Source organism: Ammodytes marinus (genome assembly GCF_949987685.1).
Source record: "Ammodytes marinus genome assembly, chromosome: 16".
NCBI lineage: Eukaryota > Metazoa > Chordata > Actinopteri > Uranoscopiformes > Ammodytidae > Ammodytes > Ammodytes marinus.
The window spans coordinates 3865316-3881349 of record NC_137220.1 but is presented as its reverse complement, the minus strand read 5'-3'; the positions used below and the strand labels follow the sequence as shown (position 1 = coordinate 3881349).

General features: G+C 40.0%; 1 protein-coding gene across 1 annotated transcript; it reads right to left on the bottom strand.

The window, feature by feature from the left end:
• Window positions 1-887: 887 nt before the first annotated feature.
• LOC307262978 (tryptase-like) lies at window positions 888-9185 on the bottom strand (the record flags this gene model as incomplete). The annotated part of the gene is made up of 7 exons (XM_080043997.1): window positions 888-940; window positions 1118-1388; window positions 1601-1746; window positions 2075-2340; window positions 2517-2688; window positions 3541-3561; window positions 9140-9185. 7 exons carry the CDS (start codon window positions 9183-9185, stop codon window positions 888-890), a joined length of 975 nt encoding a protein of 324 aa, XP_079900123.1.
• Between the last annotated feature and the right edge of the window lie 6849 nt (window positions 9186-16034).

Genomic DNA, 16034 nt, shown 5'->3' with positions numbered 1-16034 from the left:
ACGCTGAAGGTCCGCCCATTGTCCAGACAGATGGGCTGGATGTAGTCTGAGAGAACGGGCTCAGAGGCCAGGTGAAGCACAGCCACGTTAGACCCAGGCAGAGAGCTCACAGTGATGTTTGACACAGACACCTCAAACAGACTCAGTTCGTTCAGGTTCTCCTCAACAAACGACACCAAACTTGGTTCGTTCAGATTCACACGGCCCAGAATCACAGTCCAGTCAGACGCTACTGGGGAGCTGTGGAGGGATACAATGAGCTGGGTTAGTTTGGAGTGAGGAGAACAAGGATTGGTTTAAAAGTTATAGTGTGTAACTTATATCGCCCCCGGTGAGGAATTCTGACAGAAGGAAGACTGACAGAAGTATCGCTGCCATTCAGCGCCTACGGCCCCTCAGACCACCACAAACATACAGCAGTCATACACATTCACACGGGGCAGGGTGGGTGAAGTGTCTTGCCCCACTGGGCACAACAGTTCCTTGTATCTACTTTAAAAGGAAAACAAAGTCCATGTTTGTTACCTTGAGAAGCAGTTTGCGTTGGTCAGCACAGCGTCCACAGCCACCAGCGTTCCACTGCAGACATGACTTCCATTCTTCTGTAGACTGGCCATCCAGGGCCAGAGGCCAGCCGCGGCCGACGCTCCCCCAGAGATACGGGAGTTCATCGGCGCTCTGCCACACACCACCGCTGGAGAGGAAAGGCAAAACCAGAGTTAATGAAAAGGTTTAGATGCTTTACATATATCAATGCAACCTTTCTTGGTAACACTTAAATACAGAGATTGTAGTAACTTCTACCAAGTTATGCATTAACTACTACATAGTTTTATTATTTACATTTTCAATAACTATGCAGTAGTTACTAAAACATTTTTTTGCCACTATAATGTCAGGGACTCAAGTGGTGGTATAGTTTTTGAAGTTGTAGAAGTTCCTAAAAAAAATTCGAAAAACTTTGCAGTAGGTAATGCATAACTATGTAGTAGTTACTATATTAAAAACATTTTTAGTAGTTACTAAAACATTTTAAATAAACCCCATGTAGTAGGTAATGCATAACTATGTATGTAGTAGTTACCAAAATCAATGTATTCTAAAGTCATGGACTCACGTGGTGGTACGGTTGTTGTAGGGACGGTGGTTGAAGCAGGTTCTAAGCCAGGACACGTCACATTGAGATCACTGTCAGTCCCATTCGAAGTGAAGGTCACAAAGCCTGGCTGGTCGCTGCTGATCTGGCTGTTGATCCAGGTTTGATATCGGGACACTCGGGCGTAGACTCCTGGTCTTTCGGGCAGGGCACAACCTTCTCCAAAACTCACTATGCCCTCCTGGATCCAGCGATCGCCCTGTTTGCTCACCATCGGACCACCTGAATCCCCCTTTAAGGAGAGGAACATTTTATATATTTAATCAAACATTTGAATCGAGAAAACTGTAAAACAAAATATGATTGTTTTAATGTATGTAGCCTAATCTACTGGCAATGTTTTTATGATGATATTCATTGTTGAATGCACTTAATGGAAGTCGCTTTGGATAAAAGCGTCAGCTAAATGTAATGTAATGATATCTTTCAAGTCAAAATGTTCACCTGACAAGAGTCTTTTCCTCCTTCACGTAGGCCGGCACAGATCATGTTTTCTGTGATCATAAACGCAGAATTGTCACATTGACACTGTCTGTTCCCCACGACTGGCACCGTCACCTCCATTAGGTTTCCTGGGGAAGGAAGGTCCACTGTACAGACACACATTCAGGTTATTAAACATCACATCAGTGTTCATTTGTATAAGTTTCAGTCAGATTTTTAGTAATTTTTATCCTTCATAGTTTTAAACAAACAAGTCCGAAATCAAGTCAGAGGTCAAGTCTCAAATCCTCAACTTGTTGAGTTTCAAGTCCTAAACAAGCCATAAAGTAAAATTAAAAGTAGATTTTTTGTTCAGAAAGTTTCAATAAAGCTTCAGCCCTGGTTTTCAAAACATAACAAAAAATTATATTTTTATCTATATCTAGCATTTAAACATTTGATTCAGAGGTGAAATCCAGTTTTTTTTTTACTAACCTCCAGACCCGATGCGTCCCCATCCTGTGACCCAGGAGTCCACCCCGCTGTGGAAGGTGCTGCCGGAGGCCGCCAGGCAGACGGGCAGGATGAAGTCAGTGAAGTTCACAGGAGAGGAGAGCTTCAGCAGGGCAATGTCGTTATCAGAAGTAGAGGAGACGTAGCCTGGATGTCTGATGACTTGTGTTACCGTCCGATTAACCTCGTTGGGATTTGAACCCTCTTGACTCTGACGACCCAGATACACTGTCTGACCTGTGTCACCGCTGGAGATCACAAGAGAAACAAAACAGTCCAGACATGAGCATGAGACAATTTCTAGATTGATTTTGTTTGGAGCTTGATAGACGCATCTGGACTATTTTTTATTGCCACTTAAGAGCTTATTTCCCAACGTTTTTGTCTGGTAACCCCCAGGTGCATGGAGTGTTGTTTTCCTCACCTTGGGAAGCAGTGAGCAGCACTCATCACCCATTCCCTGTTGATGAGGGATCCTCCACAGAAGTGACTCCCGTTCGCGCCCGCGCGGTGCAGATCAGCCTGCCATGGCCAGGCTCCTTCAGGGGCCACCTCTCCTCCAACTATCCTGGTGTTTCGCACAGCCCGACCACACACTGAAAGAGAGAGACAAACAGGGGGCTCTAGCCACTACACCACAAGTGTGTGAAAACGAAAATTTTCGAGGAAAAAGTCTGCACTAGAATAAAGCATGAAAAATGCCTAAAAAATCTTTAAAAAAAAGGAATTAAAGTTACTGTTACGATGAGGCAGGCAGGCAGGCAGGCAGGCAGGAAAACAGGACCCAAATGCAAGACGTAAAACTAAAAGATATTTATTGTCCAAAAACTTAACAAAAAAGGCCAACAGGCGAACATCCAGGAGAAACAGGAAAACATAGAACAGGCACGGGACAGACTCACCAACAGGAAACAATGCTCGGACAGGGAACAAAGAAACACTGGGGGTTATATACACACACAAGACAGGGCAGACAACGAGAGACAGGTGAAACACATTAGGGGCGGGAACAGCAATCAACAAGAGGGAAGCTAGACAGGACATGGGGAGGAAACAAGACAGACGGACCATGACAGTTACATTGCATACTGTATGAATGATAAGTTATCTCAACAATTCTGACGAAGACAGTTCCTTTGAAATTTTGAGCTTTCCGAACGTTTTCATTTTTACATTGAATAATGAAACTATAAACAAAACTAAAAGATTCAAGATTCAAGATTTTATTAGTGTCCCAAGAGGGCAAATTGGTTTACAGCGAGGAGAGGCGACAGCACATAACAGTACAAAACAGTGACGGACGCAAACATCGCAACATGTATGCAGGCCTGGGCACTATATTGCAAAGTGCAAGAATCAGGGAGAAACCAACACAACACAGTCAGTTCCTTTCCCTTCACAGTCCAAATGAAAGGAATTTTGAAATGCGCACAGAAACTTTGACTTACCGGCTAGCTGTGATTGAGACTCTGAAAGATAGAAAACAAAAAAATATATATTTACACTTTACATTTTATTGAAGAATATGAAGGCCACAGGAGAGAAAAAAATTGGTGGAGGAAGTTTCTTTTCCCATTGTGCACAAATGTTGAAATATTGTTGAGTTAAGAAGATGAAATACAATTTCATGAATAAAGTAAAAATGTCCAGAACAAACTCGTTAAAGTTGGAAAGATATTGACTTCAGGGATCAATAACTCATGAGCACAACCTTATCGTTGCATCTTTCCGATCGTCATAAGGCAGACAATGTGCTCTAAAGATGCATCGGCTGTGTTTTAAAAATGTTTTGTTATTCCTTTGTCATGCACTGTCTTGTACTTTGGTTACATTTCACTGGTTCCTCTGCAGAGGGACAGATACTTGGTGAAAGTACTCCTTACAGCAGCAAGGAAAACCATAACTAGAAGCTGCTATAAGCCTGATTCACCTAAACAGCAACAATGGTTTGATGTCATTCATGAAATAAGAACAATGGAACGACTGACTTGTGTGTTAGGTTTGAGGTTAGATTTGTATGCTAAGAGATGTCAGAAGTGGATACTTTACTGAGACGAACTGTAAGGACACTGGCTCTCAGTATGTTTGCATTTAAGTGTAAGGCAGCTACTTGAGCTGCGCTCATCTTTTCATATGTATGTATGTCATCTTTTTGTCTACATCACATTTTCCCACAGGCTCTGTTTTTGTTTGTTTTTGTTTCAATTGTTTGTTCATTACTGAATGTTTTGTTTTATCTGCACTGAATTAACATCTGTAAGCTGATCTTACTATGTGTAGATGTGATGTGCTAAAAACCCAATAAAAACTAGAAATGCAATTCCTGAAGAAATTGCGGTGTGAATACTGCACTGCTGAATGTTAATGAAGAACGAAGGATGAATATATCTGAATGAACAGAATGGTTGAATAATACATTGTATGAAAAATGTGGAATATTTGGAAGTTTGAATGGACTTTCTAGCTGGAATTATGAATTAATTATGACCTTGAAATTTGAGCTCTAAACTCATCTGAGGTCATAATTGAGTTATAATCAACATCTGTGCAAAGTTAGAAGAAAATCTGTTTAAGTCTAAAATGTTGCTTTAACCGGGATTTGAAATCTTTGGTTCTCTACAATCATATGAGGTCATCTTTGAGTCATGATTGACATGTGTGCAAAGTTTACCTGCACTCTACATTCTAAACATGTTTTGCTCCGGGGTGGTCTTGAACCTGCGATCTATAGGTTATAAGCCCTAAGCTAAGCGTTTTGCCGATTTCCCCATACATTCCCTATGGGGATTTTTGGTGTAATAAACCTTTAATTATCTCTGAAGTTATGAATTTTATGAAAAAATAGTTAATTATGGAAATGTGCTCCTGTGCAAGACGAACATGTAAGACTTTAAATGGAGTTTCTACGATGAAGTATGAACGAGTAGGAGGAATCATAATTTTGTATGAAATATGAATTTCATAAAAAGTTGATTTTCTTTGGAGTTATGGACTTTATGAAAAAACTGTATTGAATAATTCTTTTCTGGAATGAGCTGAACATTTAGATGTTAGAATGGAGTTTCTAGGATGAATTTTCAGGGAAAAGAAGATATTTGAAACTTTTCATAATTTTGGTTAAATTGTTTATTAATTATGAAGTTATGAATTTTTTTGAACATTTTGAATGAATCCAATAATGTGGAAAACGGGCTGAATATGAGGATAGTTGAAGGAAGTTTGTGGAATGAAGCATGTTGAAGATATGGCCCGCCATGAATATGGCGGAATAATAATACGGAACTAGAAATGCAATTCCTGAAGAAATTGCGGTGTGAATGCTGCGCTGCTGAGCTGAAGCTGATGCTGAATGAGCTTCACTGCTGAATGTTAATGAAGAACGAAGGATGAATATATCTGAATGAACAGAATGGTTGAATAATATAATGTATGAAAAATTAGGAATATTTTGAAGTTTGAATGGACTTTCTAGCTGAAATTATGAATGAATTATGACCTTGAAATTTGACCTCTAAACTCATCTGATAATTGAGTCATAATCAACATCTGTGCAAAGTTGGAAGAAAATCTGTGTGAGTCTAAAATTCTGCTTTAACCGGGATTTGAACCGCTAATCTTTGGTTCTCTACAATCATATGAGGTCATCTTTGAGTCATGATTGACATGTGTGCAAAGTTTAACTGCACTCTAGATTCTAAAAATGTTTTGCCCCAGGTGGTCTTGAACCTGCAATCTATAGGCTTTAAGCCCTAAGCTTTAACCACTACACTATGGCCCCATGCACACAATTCTGTCAGAAGGTAGCAGTAAAGAATTGATTGCCCGTTAAGTCGGCGCGATTGTGGTGATTGTAGGTACGCACTCAGAGAATTTATTCGAGATGCATAACTCCGAAATACTTCTTCTTACTCGCAAACCGTGTAACTGAAAAATGAAATGAAGGTACCGTGAGAAGCAGAAGACATTGATGAAGATTCAGTGTCAAATGTGTTTCTTTAAGGGGTGCCCTTAGCTCAGTTGGTAGGGCGTCCCCCCCATGGGCCTCAGCGAGCAGCGGACCCGGGTTCGATTCCAGCCCGCGCTCGTTCTCTGCATGTCACTCCCCTCTTTGCACCATTTCAACTCTGTCTCTACACTATCAATAAAGCATAAAAAGATAAAGTGTTTCTTTAATGTAAAACATTTCGAGTTGAGAGCAATTTTTCGTTTAGATATTCTGTCGTGGAATGTAGAATCTCATTTAACTAGAGAGTTGATGAGGCAAGAGGCCTCGTTTAGTATGACTTTTTTCCACTTAGAAGCTCACAGCTCACAATATGTATGTCCATTTTCCTCCAAAGAAACATTTCTGCGACCGAGTCATTTTCAATATTGAGGTGTTTTTGTCCGGTCGGACCCATCGTGGGGGAAACCATTGAACGCCTTTACATTCACTTTGTATTGAAGGAGACCCGTCTTCTGCAAACAAACGTAATTAAAACGCATTCAAACATCCATTTAACAAAAACACGTTACTTTCTTTAAAGCCACGACTCTTGTCTGTCCATACGTTTCACAAATACGCTGTTTTTGTGAAAAATTATTGAGTAATTTTAGATATTGAGGTGTTTTTTCCCGTCCGACCTGGCTAGCCTACAGCAGAAGGCTAACATTAGCCTAGCATACAGCATACATTAGTTAAGAGTTTTGTCTCGATATTGAAAATTACTCAATCATTTTTCACAAAAACAGCTCGTATAGACAGACAAGACTCGTGGCTTTAGAGTATGTAACGTGTATTTGTGAAAGGCATGTCGTATTACGTTTTTATTAAGTTTGTTTGCCGAATACGAGTGTCATTCAATAGAAAGTGAACGGAGCGCTGTGAATTGTTTTCCCCCACGATGGGCGTGGCCTCCGATTATGACGCATTCCGCACTGCCTCTATAGGCAAAACTAAATACTTAATTTAAAGCAAAAATACAACATGGTCAAGGTATTTCACTGAGATATTTTGAAATTTAGCACCAGGCCCAAAAAGAGGTTTCAAAATCAAATCAAATCAAATCAGTTTTATTTGTATAGCCCAAAATCACAAATAAATGTGCCTGGTGGGCTTTACATTTCATACAAGATGATATATGATACAATATGATACAATATGACACCCTGCCCTTAGACCCTTAGCTCGGCTGAGAAAAAACTCCCAGTAAAAACCCGGGTAGTGGACAAGATAACATATGAGTCACATCTGTTTGAAGTTGCACGCTGCAAGAATTTCATTAATTATGTTCAATGTAAACAATGCATCAATAAGTTCAATGTTTAAAGGTGAAGTCATTTGTACCCCAATAACGTATTTTGAAGAACAAAGGGAGAAGATGTGTTTAATCGGTTAGAAGTATTGTATAAATGTCTAAATACTCTCTGATTTATGGCTGTTTTGAACTTAGGCCTTTTGGTTCAACTGTTGATTTCACACTTAAAAAGAAAGAGAGGAAGGTAGGTATAGAGCTGATGACAGATTCACAATAAAACTAAACTAAAACTTAAAAAAAAAAAAAAAAAAAAATTTGGTAAATATCTTTCCAACTTCACCGGAGTCTGGAACTTTCGAGTTTTCGACTTCCTCCTTAAAGTTTTTTACTCACACGTGGCTGGCCCTCATAACCTTTCGTACTGTTTAATTCACATTGTACCCAGGGGGCAAAACCCTCTTTTTTTAAGAAAACAGACATGGGCTGTTGTAAAAGGTTGTTCACCTGAAATGATATCTAGGACCTTCAAGGATCACAACCTGGGTGGACAACCTGGTCAACTACCTGCTGGAAAGCTACAGGGGGCCGAAATAGAAAATCGGAACCATGCTGTAATGCGAGGGTAAAAGTTTATTTTTTAACTTATATATATCATCATGAAACTTTGCCAGTTGATTACTGGCATTAAAACAATTAATTTTTGTATTGAAGTTTTTTTTTAATTTTTTGAATGTATATGCAAATTTGGCATATTTCAGAAATGATGCACAAATTTGCACATCTTTAAAGACCAAAAATCTAGATATTGGATAAAGCCAGAGTTAAAATCTTTATTGCATTTTGACATTATATAAGTGTGTTAAGTTTCTACATAACAAACTTCCTCTGTGAGAAATGGTGTGATAATTCTGGTTTGATAGTGGTTAGATTGACATGATTTGATAGTTTTTTTCATTACTCAATCAAACAAAAATCTCAACTTCTAAATCACTTACATCAACTAAACTTTCCATAATCATTCTTATCACTATTCTGAATGTTATTAAAGAAGGATTTTTTACGCAGCCTTTTTAAATTTTATAAATCAAACAATATAGGTACAGGTCTCAAAAATGCATTACGGCATGTTTTGAAGAAGAAAATGTCTCATAAATCAACTCGTGAACAACGTATGAAAAAATCCTTCTTCAATAACCTACAGAATAGTGCTAAGAATGATTATGGAAAGTTTAGTTGATGTAAGTGATTTAGAAGTTGAGATTTCTGGGTCAGAATAATGAAAAAAACGATCAAATCACGTTTATTTATACACTATCAAACCAGAATTATCACACCATTTCTCACAGAGGACGTTTGTTATGTAGAAACTTAACAGACTTATATAAAGTCAAAATGCAATAAAGATTTCAACTCTTGCTTTAGCCAATATCTAGATTTTTGGTTTTTAAAGATGTGCAAATGTGTGCATAATTTGTGAAATATGCTAAATTTGCATATATATTTTTTAAGAAAATGGAAAAATACAATAAAAAAATCAATGTTTTAATGCCAGTACTCTACTGGCAAAGTTTCATGATGATATCTATGAGTTAAACAAATAAACTTTTACCCTCGCATTAAACCGTGTTTAGGATTTTCTATTTCGGCCCCCTGTAGCTTTCCAGCAGGTAGTTGTGCAGGTTGTCCACCTAGGTTGTGATCCTTGAAGGTCCTAGATATCATTTCAGGTGAACAACCTTTTACAACAGCCCATGTCCAAAAAATCACTTTGATTCACTCCCCTAGGTGGGGAGTAACGGAGGGTCCTTACCATGAATGAAGAGAATAAGCACCGATATCACCTGGTAGAAAGCCATGACTGTAAGACTGTTTCATGTGCTCTGCTCCGGCATAAATAACCTTATTCTGCCTCCCCTCCCTCCCTCCCTCCCTCTCTCTCTCAACACCTTGCCAACGGTTTCCAAATAACTACCTGTTATTTGGAATCTGATGTCAGCTAACGGAAGTGAATGATTGTCAATAAAACAGGTTTGTGTCTTGGTCCCTAATCTGATGACACTTTGGAGGGGCTAGAGACCACCCGGCCCCTCCGACCACCACCTCAAACATACAGCAGCCATACACATTCACACAAGGCAAGGTGGGTGACGTGTCTTGCCCAAGGACACAACAACCATGGCACAGGTGGCAGGGCAGGAATCGAACCACAAACCCTTTGATCATTGGCCGATCCGCTCTACCACCTGACTCTGAGACACAGTCACCCTGAAAAAAGTCAAAGGAAATACTCAAGTACAGTGTAGTGTCACACGTTGAGTCAGACATGACATGAGGAAATAAAACCAAATATTTTTCCTATGAAGAAGACAATGGCTGAGATTTAAACTGATAAGATTATCTAGAAACCAGCATGACAGTGACGAAAACATGTTTTTGAAGCGATCGACTAAATTGGCAAAACGCCATGGAACCAAAAATAGTACAAGCTTCATTTTGAGCACAATTAAAACATAAATGATAAAAAACGCAATAATAAATAAAAAATAAAAAGGGTTTGTGTCTTGGTCCCTAATCTGATGACACTTTGGAGGGGCCAGAGCCCTATGTTGGGACCCCCCTAGACTAATTATAACTTTAAGGAAGCAGGACTTTGATATGAGTTATGGAAGGACAGTACATTCCTAAGACTTCAATGTTCTACTGTTCAAGCCGTGTGTTAATGTGGCGACAGATCATTTAATCTTTACAGTCATGCTCTGTGTGTATTTCCAGTTTTGTCGAAACCGACTGTGAAAGATGAGGAATGTTTATTACCAAAACATTAAGTCTGAGAACCAGATTTTAAGTAAACACTTCTGACAGACAGACAGTTCATTCAGCTCATCTCCCCCGGCAACATTCATGTATCTCTGCACAGAAGTCACGTTTATTCTAATGCTCACCTACACTTACACATCTTTTACATTTTGTTCTTTTACTCCTCCTTTCGAAGCGATCGACTAAATTGGCAAAAACGCCATGGCACCAAAAATAGTACAAGCTTAATTTGTTTGCTAAATTAAAACATGATGATTAAAGATGCAATAATAAAGCTTGGTTGTTATGTACAGGTGTGTATAGAAATTCCACCTCATTCATACAAAGTTAAATACAGTGTCATCATAAACAATTAACAGACAATAAGACAAAGCAAACAAGATCAGGTAAAAAAAAAACAGAAACATATGTAAGACTTGGAGTTGTCGGAAGTTGTGGACAGTTCCCAACATCCCAACATTTCTGGTTTTAACACTTTTCGGTTGGAAAAATTATTTAGATACTTCCACACATTTTTTATTTAAGCTAACCTTTAAAAGATTTTTTTTTCATGTTTACACTGACCGTGAAACTATGGTTGCGTTCCGAATCGCATACTTTATACTATATAGTATGGTAGAAAAAAGATTTAGGATGTCCCGATTCTTGTGGCCAGATTTAGGATGGTTAGAAGTACCCGGATGACCTACTTCATGCGGCCAAGATTGTTAGTGTTGAAAAATGCATCCTATTTGGGCGATTCTGACCCACAATCCAGTGCGCACGTGAAGTGACGTCAGCCTCCATGTGAAAACAAAGGGAGATGCGACGGATATGAAAGCAAGAGGCCAGATCAAGTCGCAATGTTATGATGAAATAAGAGAGTAAAGTATGTCCCAATAGTATGCCTACTGCATCCTGACTCGATTCTTTTTATCGTCGGATGTAGTATGTAGAATAGAAAAAAGAAAGAGTATGCGATTCGGAACGCAACCTATATTTCTGTTCATTAATCACAGGTAAACAATATTTAAATCTTAATCTAAGTAGTTTTACTTTTCATAGACAAGAGGAACGTGGATTTAGTTAAGATAATTTTATATTATAGAGAAATACAATAAGGGCCAGATCCATTAAGGGGTTTTGAGCGCCAATAGCTCCATGATTTGCAGCTAAATAGTGTCACAATCTGCGCCATTTATATGCCCAGACAGTTTGCCAGCTGGGCGCAGTTTGCCCTTGTTTTGCGTTGACGTGACCTGAGTGAGCGTATCTCTCCGGCAAGACCGTTACAAGCAGCACCAGCACAATCCTTTAGTGGATGTGGTCCTAAGTTTTTTAGGGGGCTTTAAAGGTTTGTAACCAAGAAAACTTTTAGAATAGTGTAGTGGATTTGAATGGGTTTAATATCAGAGTTGCTGAGCGTGTATATCTAAAGGTTGGGGTCACTGGTAAAGAGACGAAAACAGTCTATGTAAGGGTTTGTTATTGGTACTTGTTGTGATGAGACGTCTATTTGCGAGTTAATAATACACCTGACACCCCACTCACACAGAGATATAAGACACTGGTTGGGGCTATCAAAGAGTGCCATTGCGGCCTCGGCCTGCTGCTGCTATGCTCCATGAAATCCTCTGTATGTCCTGATGGAAGCTCCTGAAATAAACCTTTCTGAAACACAATGATGAAGTCCAGCCTGTTCGAGTCTTTGTCAAGCCATGGGGAAGAATTCGGCTACTACAATAGTATTAGGCGTAACTTTTTTATATAAATAAACGTCAGTTACATTCAAGCCATCGCCAAATGAGTTTACACAATGTTGATAAAGCCAATCAGCTCCATAAAACTCTCTCTGTATTTCTCAGTATGGCAGCGTTTACAAACTGGTGTCGCCCCCCAACCCTGACACTGGTGCAGGAGCTCAGAAAAAATCTCCAAGAAGAAGAACCCAAGAAATGTGTCAGTTGATGATTCTACTGCTAAGAAAAAAAACCTGGACGTACAGCAGAAGGTATAAAAACCATGTGCCATCACTGAAGGCTTTACCTCATGTACAGGTGTTGTAATCCCTCAGAATCCCTCATTGGGGCAACAGGAGTTACGCACTATAGCTTTAAACCTTTCCGGGAACGCTTTACAGAAAGGAAATGTTTATGTTTCCTCAAGATTCACCATGAACTATGCAGGTATTTTTCACAACACTGATCATTTCCTGGAGGTAACACTGAAGGGCTGGAAAGTGACGCGCATTCACTTTCGACCTCCATCCATCTCCACAGACAGCTGCTTGGAGTAGGGACAAAAGGCCCAGCCCCTACCCTCAGGAATTAACTGGACAAACTGGTCAACATTGCTATATTTCATCAGTTTCATCAGATAATGACAGTTTGAAGACAACTGACAACACCATAAGGGTTAACGTCACTGTTTACGTAGGCCGAAAAATAGGGTTTCGTGCAGCGATTTCCAAACAGGTGATGTGGAAAAATAACTTAAAGCGGACCTATGATACTTTTTGACTTTTATGACCTATAAACGTTGTTATGATGATTTATAGTCATGTTTAACCATACTAGATTATCAAATATTGACGTACATGCATTTCGACGTATTCCCTGCTGACCGTCTGGGGTGTCTGTGCAGAGCGCTAAACACTATTCTAGCCAGTCGAGAAGTCACGTGTTCAAAGCGGTTTGACGCTTTGTAACGTCGTGACGTCACATGAAACTTGGTGCCGTCACCACGCGGATGTTTCCATGTATGGTAATGCTGCCACTTTCCTACCGTTTCCTACTCGCGTCTGCCTCGCGCCCTTATAGGTCCATGCTCGCGCCTCCCGCCACTGAAAGTGTTCCGGAAGGAAGGTAACCAATCACAACGGAGTGGGGTTTGCAGGAGGGGGGGAGGGTAGCGGAGATGGCCGATGCACAGGCGGAGGGATTGGAGATGGCCGAAGCGGCTGAACAGGGTGTTGACAGGACGTGCTGGATCGCCAAAATAAGAGAAAGAGCTTCCCGAAAATCTACATAGTTTTTTGTGATGTGATTCGTGTCAGGTTGCTCTATAGCAGTTTAAAACAAGAAATTAAGACCAGAAAAGTAGTATATTAGGATCTCTTTAAGTGTAAGACTCAATTTCGATAGAAAAGCTCTAAGTCCCGTCACATATTTTTGGCAGTCCAGTCTCCCTTTATAGAATTTTATAGAACTCTATATTATATATGTTCTATATTTATTAGAAATACCATGATAATACCGCCACACCGTTACAATAAGTGTACTACAAGTTTTAGGCAGCAGAGAAAGTCCCATTTTTCAAGTCACATTGCTACCCAGTCCCCCAAAAGCAATATATCATGTTTATTATTTAGTAAATGTTACTTATTAGTCCTTTAACACTCTGTAGTTGCCTAGATTGTAGATAAATTTAACCTAATTAGATCCGGTTTTGCAGAATCGGCCAGTACTGGCTCGGTGGTTATTATCGGAGCATGTGTTTTCTCAAGATACCGTCCATTGACCTTTTGAGTGTGTGTGTGTGTGTGTGTGTGTGTGTGTGAAGGGTTGAAAGTTTATTCCCTCCAGCTGTTCCGCAGTGTGTGCTCGGGCTGTTAAGGGGCTCTGCCGATCCTATTAGTACTTTATAGACACACACACACACACACACACACACACACAGAGACACACACACACACACACACACACACACACACACACACACTTTTTCCTAAAGTTGACATTTAAATCAAGTACGTATTTGAAGCCTCCAGATCAAGTGCATCACGTTCCATCTCTTGTAGAAATGTTTCGTAATTAATATTTTTTAAATTTTGACCAACAAAGACCAGCAAAAAGGCGTTACATAGTGCTATACGTGTGGATATTTGATTATAAAGACTTTAAACCTGCAGTGTGTAGAATTTTGGGTTTTATTTCCTAGCAGATTTTGTAGAAAGTAATTATAATATCCATAAGTACATTTAATTTAGTGCATAATAGCTGAACATTTTTTTTTGAATTATTTATTTTTCTCTTAGAAAGGGTCTCATATTTGTCCATATTTCTGCATATTTTGGACCAAGGCCTAGTGCCGCCATCTTGAAAGTGTCATAGTTGGAATGTCATCAGGTGCATTGTTTAAAATTTTGAATTGTTCTTGTCCTTGAAGGCCACTGTAGCTTCTGTTATTATTCGAAAGGGTTGGGGTTACCCAGGGAGCGTTGCATTCTAGAACTTTGTAGAACTTTCTTGATGATGTCATATTACACACTGCACCTTTAATGTATATTTTGGACCTTTGATTCATACTAGTATGAAAGAAGACATGTTATGGAAGATAAATAGACAACAATCTCAAAATTGACCAGTGCTTGAAAAACAGTTGCATATGTGTTACAGACAGACAGACAGACAGACAGACAGGCAGGCTGGCAGGCAGACAGACAGACAGACAGACAGACAGACAGACAGACAGACAGACAGACAGACAGACAGACAGACAGACAGGCAGGCAGGCAGGCAGGCTGGCAGACAGACAGACAGACAGACAGACAGCAGGTGAGAGTATAGATGGAGGTGAATGGAGCTCATGGGAAAATGCATCAGTGTCACACACACACACACACACACACACAGATTCACTGTGTATTGACACCTCCAATAGGACAACATCTGGACTCACTGCTGGAGACGTCATTAACTGTCTCTGTACACACTCCTACCTGTCACACACACACACACACACACACACACACACACACACACACACACACACACACACACACACAGCAGGCGCCCGACCTTGTCTTATATTGACTGCAGCCTCTGAACTAAAGTGGATGTTGTGTTTGATCTGTGTCAGCGCTTTAGACCTGTGACCTAAACATGTTTGTAATTTTAGAGGAAATTGAATTTTTTAAAGATTATTTTTTGGCATTTTCAAGCTTTATTAGACAGTACAGAGCTGAAATGGGGAGACAGAGAGAGAGGGGGGGGATGACCTGCAGTAAAGGTCCACGGGTCGGATTTGAACCCGCGACCACTGCAACGAAGGCCGGAGCCAATATGGTACGCGCTCTATCCACTACACCACCGGAGCCTCCCAAATTTTAGAGGAACTTTTTGGCATAAACAAGTGGAAGATAGTGGCTTAAGATAATGAAAAAATACTGGAGTTGGCTTTCAGAAATAGTTATTTTGGCGGATCAGTGATACGGATGGTTGGCATAAACAAACAGACAGACAGTCCCATTAGATTAGGTGAAGAGGGTCAGCAGTAGTTATAATGAGCTGCAGGTCAACACACACACGCACACACACACACACACACACACACACACACACACACACACACACACGCACACACACACGCACACTTTTTACCGAGGGGAAATCAGGGAAAAGTGGAGACACACACATACACACACGTTAGTATGCTTATATTTGTGTTGTGAGGACATTCATTGATATAATGCATTCCCTAGACCCTTACCCTTACCCTCACCATCAAAACTAAATGCCTAACCCCAACCCTTACACTAACCCTAACATAAACCTAATTCATACCTGAACCTTAAAACCTAGTGTTAACCCTCAAACAGCCCTTTAAAGGCCTGTCCTTAAAACCTAGTGTTAACCCTCAAACAGCCCTTTAAAGGCCTGTCCTTAAAACCTAGTGTTAACCCTCAAACAGCCCTTTAAAGGCCTGTCCTTAAAACCTAGTGTTAACCCTCAAACAGCCCTTTAAAGGCCTGTCCTTAAAACCTAGTGTTAACCCTCAAACAGCCCTTTAAAGGCCTGTCCTTAAAACCTAGTGTTAACCCTCAAACAGCCCTTTAAAGGCATGTCCTTAAAACCTAGTGTTAACCCTCAAACAGCCCTTTAAAGGCCTGTCCCAAAGGGAGAACCGGA